Raw genomic sequence first — 12167 nt, 5'->3', positions numbered from 1 at the left:
ATTGAGCCCAAATTCTTAGGTCTCCCTCAGTTTTCTGGGATATATATATTTAGCAATACTTTTCAGATATATAAACTGCTAGCTCCTAGATTAAACAATCATTTTGTGTGATCAGTCAGGATTAAAAAATATTTGTTGAGATATATTATGTGCCCCAGCATAGTCCAGGTGATGCCTGTGTTAATAGTTTAGGATCTGGAATCAGAAAAATGGCTTTGTTTCCTCTTTGCCATTCACTAATGAGCAGTTTAACTCTGGACAAGTTAACTCTTCTGAGCCTCAGTTTCCTCATCTATAAATTATAGACAATAACAGTACTTCATAGAGCTGTGGTGAAGCTTAAAAAAGGTAATACATTGTTTCCTTATGTATGCAGCGGGGGTAACACATGTAACACACTAAATACAGTGCCTGGCCCATAACCGATCAATCAATATAAGTTGTTTCTGTTGCTATTAATATTGTTTATAAAACAGCTGCTTCCCTTAAAGAGCTTAACTGGGCAGAGTTAATAGCTAAAAAACAGAAACAGAAAAACACAACACAATAATACTAAAAGTTAATAGTATGTTCTCAATTTTAAAGATGAAGAAACTAAGGCTCAGGTAAGTGAAGTAAATTGCCTAAAATCACAGATATTAAGTGTTAAGATGTGTTTGGTACCAAAGTCCATGTTCTTTCCACTACACCATGTTGCCTCCAAGAGAAAAGAACAAAGGATGGAAGCAACAATAAACAAATTCAGCGGGTGCGGTAGAGAGTGGCCAGAATAGTACAAGGAAGGGTATGTTGGGGAGGGGAAGGAGATAAGTTGGAATGGGTAGAGCAAAACAACATTTTGAATAATCATAAAAGCTTGCCTAAAGGAGAGTAGTGTTTAATTAAATTTCATGTAGTAACTGTAGAAAGTCGTTATTTTTTTTTTTTTTTTTGAGATAGGAGTCTTATTCTTTTGCCTAGGCTGGAGTGCAGCAGCACAATCTCAGCTCACTGCAACTTCTGCTTCCCAGCTCAAGCAATTCTCCTGCCTCAGCCTCCCAAGTAGCTGGGATTACAGGCGCCCACCACCATGCCTGGATAATTTTTGTATTTTTGGTAGAGACACGGTTTTACCACGTTGGCCAGGCTGGTCTCAAACTCCTGACCTCAAGTGATCCACCCACCTCGGCCTCCCAAAGTGCTGGGATTACAGGCGTGAGCCACCGCGCCTGGCCTCATAATGAATATTCTTGAATGGGGTAGGAACATGCAAAGAAAACAAATACTGCAACAGTCTTTTGGATGAATTAAATACAGAAGTGACTAGTCAGGCAGAGACCACTAACTAGGTCACCACTGCAGTAGTCCAAAGTGAACAGAAGTAGGAGATAGTAGGCTAGTAACACGTATGAAAAGTCATCTTACTGTGAAAAATCAACATTACTTTATGAGGAGAAAGTTTAGTTTTAGACAATGGGTTCAATACAGCAATTGCACAATAAAGGTCGAGCATTTTGCAGAAGGTTGAATAGGAATGAAGGAAAGGGTTAAAAAGTTTAAAAAAAAGGTTTAAAGTTGAAACAAATTCTAGGAAGCTAGACTAAATAGATATATCTTGCTTTAAACAACCAAGGCACATTACCAATTTTAAAAATAGAAGTTAATGGACAATTGTTTGCTTTAAAAAAACATAAACAACAAAGAACAAATCTTCCTAATACATTTCAAATATGACTCAATTTATAAATGTGTTTAGGAATACAAACTATATTAAGTCAAGGTAAACATACCTTATTCAAGACAATAAGCTGTTACTTATTATTAAAGATTATGTCACTAATATCTATCTTTAGTCTATAGACAAGAAGTCAGAACAACAACAACAAAAAGCTGTGGGCTGTGTTATAGTAGGATACGGAAAAAACCTTGAAACTGGAACTGTGTGCCTTTTCCCCAGACTTGATACCCTAATAGCTGTTATCCTACCTTATATATTCTGGTTTCTACAAAAGATCTAAATTCAAAATAAAAGTCACAATTGTTCTGAGAATGGGTGACTGGGTTTTCACAATAAGTCAGTAGTTTTCTGTTTAGAAAAGACTTTTGGCTGTGTGTGGTGGCTCATGCCTGTAATCCTAGCACTTTGGGAGGCCGAGGCAGGAGGACTGACTGAGGTCTGGTGTTCAAGACCAGCCTCAGCAATATAGCAAGACCCCATCTCTACAAATAAGTTGGGCATAGTGGTGCACACCTGTGGTCCCAGCTACTCAGGAGGCTGAGGCATGAGGATCGCTTGAGCCCAAGAGTTCAAAGCTGCAATGAGCTGTGATCATGCCACTGCACTCCAGCCTGGGTAACAGAGCAAGACCCTATGTCAAAAAAAAAAAAAAAAAAAAAGACATTTGACAATATTATATTTACATTTTGTACAGAATTCTGTGGAATATATAACCCATTAAGGCCAAGCAGACATAATTCTAATTGTCACAAGGAAGACTGCAACTAAATGAGTGAGATAAACCCTCAGGTGCCCAATCTATTCTGTAAAACTCAATATAACCTCTTCCTTCCCTATTACTCTCTTTCAGAACTAGAGAGAAAACAGCCTAGTTTGACAATTTTTCTGCCTAAACCTTCCCCTCCCCTCTCCTACCATTTAGAACTCAAGGGACATACTGTTTTGGATAATCATGTAGGGCAGTGGTTCTCAAAGTCTGGTCCACAGACTCCTGGGGATACCTGAAACTATTTGAGGAGTCTGTAAGTTAAAAACTATTTTCATGGTAATAACAGGACATCATTTACCTTTCTCACCATGCTGTCATTTGCAGTGATGGTGTAAAAGCAATGGAAAGTAAAAATGCTAGTGCTTTAGAATAAATCAAGGTAGTGTACCAAAACTAGTGCACCAAAGTATACTAGTCCTTAGATTCTTCACTGCTATGCATTTGAAATTTTTAAAAACGCCAAATTCCCTTAAGAATATCCTTAACGAAGCAGTAAAATTCGTAAATTTTATTAAAACTCAAAATCTTAAGTATACATATTTTTAATATTCAATGTCATGACATAGGAAGTACATAATATAGTTGTCCCCCAGTATCCATCAGGGACTGGTTTCAGGACTCCCCAAGGATTCCAAAATCCACAGATCCTTAAGTCCCTTATATAAAATGATGTAGTATTTGCATATGGCCTATGTACATCCTCCCATATATTTTATATTATCCATAGATTAGTTATAATACCTAACACAACATAAATAATATGTAAATAGTTGTTATATTGTATTGCTGAAGGAATAATTACAAGAAAAAAGTCTGTATGTGTTCCATACAGACATAACCATCCATTTTTGTCCCCATGAATATTTTTCTTTCTTCCCTCCTCCCTGCCCTGCCTAAAGAGATGAGGTCTTGCCATGTTGCCCAGGCTGGTCTCAAACTCCTGGACTCAAGTGATCCTTCTGCCTTGGCCTCACAAAGTGTTGGGGTTGCAAGTATGAGACACTCTACCTGGCCTCTTGAATATTTTTGATCTGTGGTTGGTTGAATCCATGGATGTGGAACCCACGAATATGGAGGGCAGGCTGTGCTTATTAAACATTTGTAGTATATTCAAAAGTATAAATGTTGTTTCAAGGAAAAGCACTTGTGTGACTGTTTAGGTTTGGAGTTACACTAGACATTTTTTTCATGGAATATCATTTTTATTTAAAAAATGACAAACTATAATTATTTGGACTTGGCTATTTGGTCATTTTTCTTTTTCCAAACAGGAATAAAGTGAGCTTGTCATTTCAAGGAAAATAACTGACAATATTTGTTGCCAATGATAAAGTTCAAACTTTCAAATGAAAATTAGAATTTTAGAAAATCTGTATCCACCGGCAAGCTTGACAACTTCCCAATTCTTAACAGCTTTTCTGATGGAATCAGTCATCAGTGTGATTTTTTTAAAATATTACATAATAAAATATGTCAACATTTGAAATATCTATGTGACTTGATGAACCAGTATTTTCCCAATGACCAATGCATGCTATAACTAAATCATTCATAAGTAAAAGCGCCATCTAAAGTGCAATGGATTTTAATGTAGCAGAGTACACAAGCTCACTGATACAGTTTCAGATTCCACACTGCAATTAAACTTTAATAAACTACACTTTGGCAAGTTTTGATGTAGTATTAAAGAATAATATCCACAATTATCTGAAAAGTCTAAAATACTCCTCCTTTTCCAACTGCGTATTTATGGGAAGCTGGATTTCCTTCATATACTTCAACTCAAACATCTCACCACAAACTCAATATACAGAATTAAGTAGGGAAAAACCTACTGACTTCAACTAAAGAAATCTGCAAAAATGTAAAACACCACCACTCTTCTCACTAAATGTATTTTGTCTGGAAAATAGCTATCTTTTAGTTCATTTTTATGTTAATATATAATGGGTTTGTTATTTCTAAAATAAATTACTGCCCCATCTCTACCTAAAAAAAAAAAAAATTAATTAATGAATATTTTAAACATTCTCAGTTTTAATTTCTAATATCGTAAATATCAATAAATACAATCCATGTAAACAAAACCTCTTCAAGGTCCTCATTAATTTTTAAGCATATAAAGGAGTCCAGAGACTGGAAGTACAGAAGAACTTGCAACACTCAAGAATCAGCTCCTTTTGCCCTGTGGAATAAAATTGTGTTTTATGTAGTAAGATTAAAGATTAAAGAGAAATTACTACAAAGTGCTTGTGGAAATGGTGTTGTTATTACAGTGTATAATTAATATTCTCCCATATAGTAATTTGTGCTCTCCCCGCTGAATAGGCTAAAAGATACCTTCCTAGTTTGGAACTGATTTTTTGTTCCAGTTGCCTTTTCTTGGTTTTTCTCTCAAGAAGCTCCTTCTTCTTTTGTCTAAGTTCATTGTCTTTGTGCTCCAGATGTTTGCTTGTTTCACGTAAGGCAGTCAACCCTGAATCCACTGCTTGCAATTTTCTATGAATTTCCTATAAAATATTTAAAAATTGTTAACATATTTAAAAAACTGTTTCAGTGAAAGTATTAAAAATCCAGTTAATATTCTTTTCTAACATTCAGATCAAATTAACCAACCTTTAGCTGTTCTTCTAAGTGTCTTCTCTGCTCTAGGTCCACAGTGACAGTGAGAAACTGCGCTACTTTTAGAGATGTGTTACTAGAAATAACTTTGTTTGAATAAAAAGAAGTTTTCACCACATACTTTTCTTCTGCTGTATAAATCTGTTTTAATCGGGTTTCTTGTATTACCTATAACGTAAAACAATGATTAGTGCACATCTAATATAAATTATATGTTTTAAAGTACTAAATAATTAGAAATACAGACCAAGCGAATTTTGGGAGATCAAAATATACCAGATATACATTTTTTTTTTTTTTGAGACAGGGTCTCGCTCTGTTACCCAGGCTGGAATGCAGTGGCACGAACTCAGCTTACTCCAGCCTCAACCTCCCAGGCTCAAGTGATCCTGCCACTTCAGCCTCCTGAGTAGCTGGGACTACAGGCATGTGCCACCACTCCTGGTTAATTAAAAAAAAATTTTGGAGAGTTGGAGTTTTTCCATGCTTCCTATCGGCACACTGGTCTCGAATTCTTGCCTCTGAGATTCTCCCACTTGGGTCTTCCAAAGTGCTGGGATTACAGGTGTGAGCTACTGTGTCTAGCAATTTTTTTTTAACCTATCCAACAAAATTTCAAAAAAGGTGGCCCATACAACTAGCAAAGTCAGCTGTACTTCTACACTACTATATGACTCTCCCAAGTAGTTCTGGAGCTTTGTTACATCTAAAGAAGAGATACCAGGAGAGAAGGGTGCTCAGTACATTGAACTATGTTATCTTGGGTAAGTCATTTACTCTCCCCTCCTCTCAGTTATACTGTTCAAAGATACATAATCTTATATTTAGTTCCTGTATATTTGGGAAGAATAATCAAATGAAACATTTTTCATAGATTTCAAAGCCTTTTCTTATTTTTAAATTTTTTTTAGAACTTTTCTCTCAAGAATTTATACATGGATTTCATAAACTAAAATATATTATAAATACCATAACCATACCATTATTTGATCTATTTCTGTAGATTTATAGAGTAGGCTGCTGCAATGCAGAACATTTTTAGAGGTTGTTTCCAATCTCTAAAAACCTTCAGATACTATTGTAATACTACTGTGGCTTGTTTCCTTCCAGAAGTTTATAGTCTAAGTGAAGAAGTAAGACATATTTAAGCACACTAGGTCAACAGGGCATAAATCCTAAATCCTGACTAATCTGAAAAAAAGGGATAGACTGGATGACTTTAGCCTAAGTTTCCCAAAAATGAGTTTTAAACTGGATTTGAACTGACAGAGTTAGAGAAGGAAGAGTACTTCCCATAAAAGTGACATCTCAAGCTAAAGAAGTCAGCAGACAATTTAACCAAAGGGAGAATCTTAGAAATTAATGAGAGAACAATTCCGTAAATAGGGTATACTGTTAGAGAACCTAAAATGTTAAGAGTTAATAATAAAGGAAAACATAAAGAATATATTTTTATTCTGAGGAAGAGATACAGCCATTATTGCCATTATCTAGCCATTATTGTCTCAAACAGAAGGATTGAGGATATAAAGGTAGTAAATTTCCTCAATAAAGGTTTATATCTTCTGAAAGATAGCTAAGATAATCTTTACTAGGTACTTGAAATACTTTCTGACTTGGTTTTCTTGTACATACACGTCTGAAAAGTATATCATCATAAATTATTTATATACAACATAGAACTGAGTTAGGCATTGGGACAATAAGGTATTTGATGTGTTTGAGAATTTAAAAAATACAGTATGTAAAACCAAAGAGTTTAAGATTAATGAAAACACCTGAAAAAGAAATGGGAAGAAAAGAATTTCACTTTTAATATAAATTATATGAATTCCAAAGCTATTTCTCTAGTACAAACAGCAGTGTCAAAGCTCCCTAGGTGACTTAAACAAAATGTTAAAAGTAAAGTACATGAAAATAACTCAACTTGAAGCAATGTTCAAAAAAGAAAAAAATTTCCAAATGAAGTAATTGCTCCTTTCTGCCCCAAAGTGAAGTTTAAAAAGTCCTTATCAACCTTTCTATTGTCTTTCCGCATTAGTAAAGAAGTCCCACTAATCTTCCTTTCAGAGAGAGCCCTACCTACCCCGAAAGCTTTGACAAAAATTGGTTTGGTCTATGCATATGGTCTTGTCCTCTTTTCTAAACCTCAGTGAATTAAGAAAAAAGAGTAGTATACCCACATAGAGACTTCTACTTTTGGTTTTCACAAATGATTACCATAATATGATATAATTCTAATCAAAGGCAGGCAACTTACTATAAGTAACTTGTTTTTGCAAAATGAGTTGGTAATGAGCTCTCATTTTTCTATCTTCTGTTAATGAAGTATAGTAAGCCCCCAAATGAATCATCTTAGGAATATTTATATACTGGTTAGAAATGTAAAACATATTTTTTAATAAATATTATAAGTAGCAGGTAGGTCTATAATTGGTTACCAGATGCTTATAAGCAGTAATACAGCAACTTGGTATTAATACTGGAAAAACCTGTTCCAGGAGAGATTTCCTCTCTGTTTCTGCCTGTGATAAAAGTGCATATGGTTTGGAGTCACGGAGATTGCTTTAAAGAATAAAATTCCAAACAGCACTAGCAGAATACAGAAACTAGGAGTTTCTGTGGCTGTATGTACTAGCTGAACAAATCCTATGAGGAGTGGTCATTCATATCTGAGATAATCTTAAGTACAAGTTTTAAGAAAAGGAAGGCTGACCAAAAACAGTTTTATACCCCAGCCTACCATTCTAAAGTATAATTTGTCTTAAAAATAATCTCAAATATAAGAATTTAAAAGACTAAACTATTAATACAATGTTTGAACATAGGTTTACCAAGCAAGGCAGAATCAGGTTAGTGTACCAGGTATCTCTTTTCAGGTTTTAACTACTGAATTACCCTAAATGTATTAAGTATTTATTCTAGTTAATTCCACATCACTCCTCTCATAATGTATTAGTTAACAGTCAATGTTTTATGTCATATGGAAAATAATTAATACAAAGATAATTTCTGCATGGTTAAAAACAACAGACTTACTTAAATTCTGACACGTTTTGCTTGCCTTTAGCTAAGAAGTTTTAACAAAACTACATTTTTGGTACATGATTCAGTACATAATTCACTACTTTCCTACCCGTTCAATTCTTTCTCTGGTCTTTTCAGTTCCTACAGGAACTTCATGAATATGATACTGACAGCAAAGGTAACTCATTACAGGATCAGGTGCATCAAATAATTCTCTCAAATAAGAGAAAAATCCATATTGTCTGAAAGGAAAAGTACTGATTAGATTTTTCTTCTTAAAATATCGTTAAAAAAATCTGGGAGTTGATAAGCCACCAATAAACAATAAGTAAAACATACATTATTTCAACAATGACACAGGACAAGTCTTTTTTCTTTTTTTTATATTTTAAGATCACGTATGACTTATTCACTTACCAGAAAAGCTTAAGCTTTTTATGATTACAAACTACTCTTTTTAAATTTCTTCTATTATGTTTAGAATGCTTACTTATATTCCAAGTTAAGATATTTACTTATAATTATTTTATAATTAAACTTTTTTACATTTAGTCCTTTTGGAAATTGTTTCTGCATTATGAAGTGATAATTTATCATTTCATTTTCCCAATAACTAACCAACTACTTTAGCAACTTTTATTAAATAGTTCAGTATTGTTCTGCAGACTTGAAAAATCACATCGCATCACACTCACTGTGTGCTAACTATATCATGGTCCTGTGCCTAAATTTTTCCTTATATTCGACTTAAGGAGAGATCTCAAAAGGAAATAATACAGCTTGTAATAGCTTATTTATGTAACAATAAATGTTGAATAATTCAATATTTAAATAAATCTTAATAATATTTTCAAGACTTACTTAAGTTCATTCAAAGATCTTGAAGGTGCTTTGTCTGCATATGAACTCTTGGGAGCAATAACAGCATTTACTCTTAATTTTTTATTGTCACGAACCTGAATAGGGAAAAGAAAATATTATTTTAATTACCATATATTCTCTACTGAAATGATTTAGTTACCATACTCCTACTGGCATTTGTGGGATGGATAAGAAACTCGAACACAGCATATTAGATGTTACTTAGTATAAATTTTTTTACTGTGATAATACTGTAGTTATGTGTTTTTATAAAAAGAGTCCAATTCTTTTAGAGATACATACCAAAATATTTTCAGGTAAAATAGAATGTCTGGGAATTACTTCAAAATGATACAGAAGGGAGATAGTTATGCTTACGTTATTGGCAGATTATCTTGTATTGGACTAACTTTTCTACAAACAATGATTGTAAACTCTGGCCAAAATTTTAAAAACAATTATTTTGAGGCACTGGAGAAGGACAAAATAAAGAAGTTGGAAGGGAGTTGACATCTGAAAGAATAGCACTAGGTGAGATTTGTGTTTATGTGGCTCGTGGCTTGGGGGCATTCCCCAATCTGGAGCATCAGGAATGGGGAAAGAATTCTGGTAGAAAGCTGCAGTCTTTCTGGCTGGAGGGATCATAGGATGGAAGGATGGAGTTTGGGGTGACTAGAATGACTGTAAACTGAGAGGGTAAATTCTTGGAAGAAGGGAGCTGCAAAGGGAGAAGCCTCAAAATCTGCATATAAACGCCCATCTAAATCCTTGGCTGCCCCATGAACTATGAGTGCACAGGAAAATTCCAGGCGATTGCAGGAAAGCAACAAGTGGAAGGCTAAAACAACAACAACAATCCCCACTGAATGGAGATTTTCAGTTGCTGTCCATTGCTTGAGAGACAGAGTTTGGAGTTTAAATCCAGCTAAGTTAACTGCCTTCTAGTCTCTTTGGAAGAAGATAATTGATAATTGAATCCAGTCTCTACGTTATTACCCACGATTCCAGAATATAATAAAAAATTACTGGCCGGGCACGGTGGCTCACACCTGTAACCACAGCACTTTGAGAGGCCGAGACGGGCGGATCAACTGAGGTCAGGAGTTCAAGACCAGCCTGACCAACATGGTGAAAGCCCATCTCTACTAAAAATACAAAAAAATTAGCTGGGTATGGTGTGGGGCGCCTGTAATCTCAGCTACTTGGGAGGTTGAAGCAGGAGAATTGCTTGAACCCAGGAGGCGACGGTTGCAGTGAGCCAAGATCACGCCATTGCACTCCAGCCTGGGCGACAAGAGCGAAACTGCGTCTCAAAACAAAAACAAAAACAAAAACAAAAAACAAAAAAAACACCAACTACTATGCATAAGAATAAAATGCCACCATAGTCAAGAGAAAAAGCAACTAAGAGGAACTGATTCCACAAAGGCCTAGATGTTAGAATTAGCAAAGAAGTTTAACGTAGCTATTATATATATATATATACACGTTCAAGAAAACTATGGTTCATTATCAACAGGTGGAGAATCTCAGCAGACAGAATAAAGGGAATTAAATGAAAATTCTAGAACAAAAATATGCAGTATCTGAAATGAAAAATTCACTGATGGGCTTACTGATGAAAGATCCTAAAACATTAAAAAGATAATATCACAAAAAACTTCATGCCAAACACATTAATAACTTAGATGAATTGGAAGAATTCCTTAAAAACACAATTTGCCAAATTTAAAACAAGATGAAAAAGAAGCTGAAATAGCCTTTACATGTAGTAGAGAAACTCAATTTGCTATAAAAATTCTAATGAAGAAAAGTCTATACTAAGATGTTTTCACTGATAAATTTGATAAAACAGTTAAAGAAGCAATAAACAGAAGGATGAAACACTTCCCAAGTCGTTTTATGATACCAACATAACTCTTATACCAAACTCTTGACAAAAACATTACAAAGAAGTCTATAAACCAATAACCCGCAGGAATACAAAAGCAAAAATCCTTTGTAAAATACTGGTAAACAGAATCCAGCAATGTATGAACAGTATACATGACCAAGCGGAGTTTATGCCAGGAATGCCAGACTGATGTAACAGTCAAAAATCAACTGATCTAACTTATCATATTAACAGAATAAAGTGTAAAAGCCATATGATTATCTTAGTAGATGCAGGAAACCATCTGACAAAACTTGACATCCATTTACAATAAAAATTCTCAGTAAAATAGGTAGACAAGGGAACTTCCTCAACCTAATAAAGAGCATTTGTGGAAAATCCACAGCAAACCTCATACCTAACGATTAAACATTAAGTGCTTTCCTCCTAAGGCTGGAAACAAGTAAGGGTGTCCAATCTTGTCATTTGATATAGTTTGGCTCTATGTTCCCGCCCAAATCTCATTCCAAAGTACAATCCCCACATGCTGAGGGAGGGACCTGGTGGGAGGCGAGTGGATCATGGGGGCGGTTTCCCCCATGCTGTTTCGTGATAGTGAGTTCTCACACAATCTGATGGTTTAAAAGTCTGTTGCAGTCCCCTGCCCACTCTCTCTTTCCTGCTGCCATGTAAGATGTGCCTTACTTCTTCTTTGCCTTCCGCCATGATTGTAAGCTTCTTGAGGCCTCCTCAGACATGCAGAACTGTGAGTCAATTAAATCTCTTTTGTTTATAAATTACCCAGTCTCAGTAAGTTTTTTTTGTTTTTTTTTTTTTTTTTTTTGAGATAGTGTCTCACTCTGTCACCCAGGCTGGAGTGCAGTGGCACGATCTCAGCTCGTTGCAACCTCCGCCTCCCAGATTCAAGTGATTCTCCTGTCTCAGCCTCTTGCACAGCTGGGATTACAGGTGTCTGCCACCATGCTCGGCTAATAAAGGTAGTTCTTTATAGCAGTGTGAAAATGGACTAATACATCATTTCTCTTCAACATTGCCTGGAGGTATCAGTAAATGTAATAATGCACAAGAAAGAAATAAAAGATTGGGAAAAAAAAGAAAGTAAAATGACCTATTTGCAAAAGACAGGACTTTCTACATAGAAAGTCCCATGGACTCTACAAAGCAACTATAGGCATACCTTATTTTATTGTGCTTTGCTTTACTGACTTCAAAGATATTGCGTTAAAAAACATTTTTTTTTTTTTTGGCTGGTCCAATGGTAGTGGGTAATCAGAAGT

The 12167-nt window shown here is 35.0% G+C and overlaps 1 protein-coding gene across 4 annotated transcripts in view; it reads right to left on the bottom strand.

The window, feature by feature from the left end:
* SMC5 (structural maintenance of chromosomes 5) overlaps nt 1-12167 on the bottom strand; it is a 104413-nt gene that overhangs the window by 30998 nt on the left and 61248 nt on the right. For all 4 annotated transcript variants that reach the window (XM_032164258.2, XM_032164259.2, XM_032164260.2 and 1 more), the window contains 4 exons: nt 8997-9091; nt 8245-8377; nt 5103-5276; nt 4827-4996 (listed from right to left, as the gene is read on the bottom strand). In XM_032164258.2, the coding sequence (XP_032020149.1) occupies nt 4827-4996; nt 5103-5276; nt 8245-8377; nt 8997-9091 (572 nt within the window). The remainder of the gene's footprint in view (nt 1-4826; nt 4997-5102; nt 5277-8244; nt 8378-8996; nt 9092-12167) is intronic.

This window comes from Hylobates moloch, unplaced genomic scaffold (genome assembly GCF_009828535.3).
Source record: "Hylobates moloch isolate HMO894 unplaced genomic scaffold, HMol_V3 SCAFFOLD_10, whole genome shotgun sequence".
NCBI lineage: Eukaryota > Metazoa > Chordata > Mammalia > Primates > Hylobatidae > Hylobates > Hylobates moloch.
Note: the sequence above shows the minus strand (reverse complement) of the source record. Positions and strands in the feature narration are given on the sequence as shown.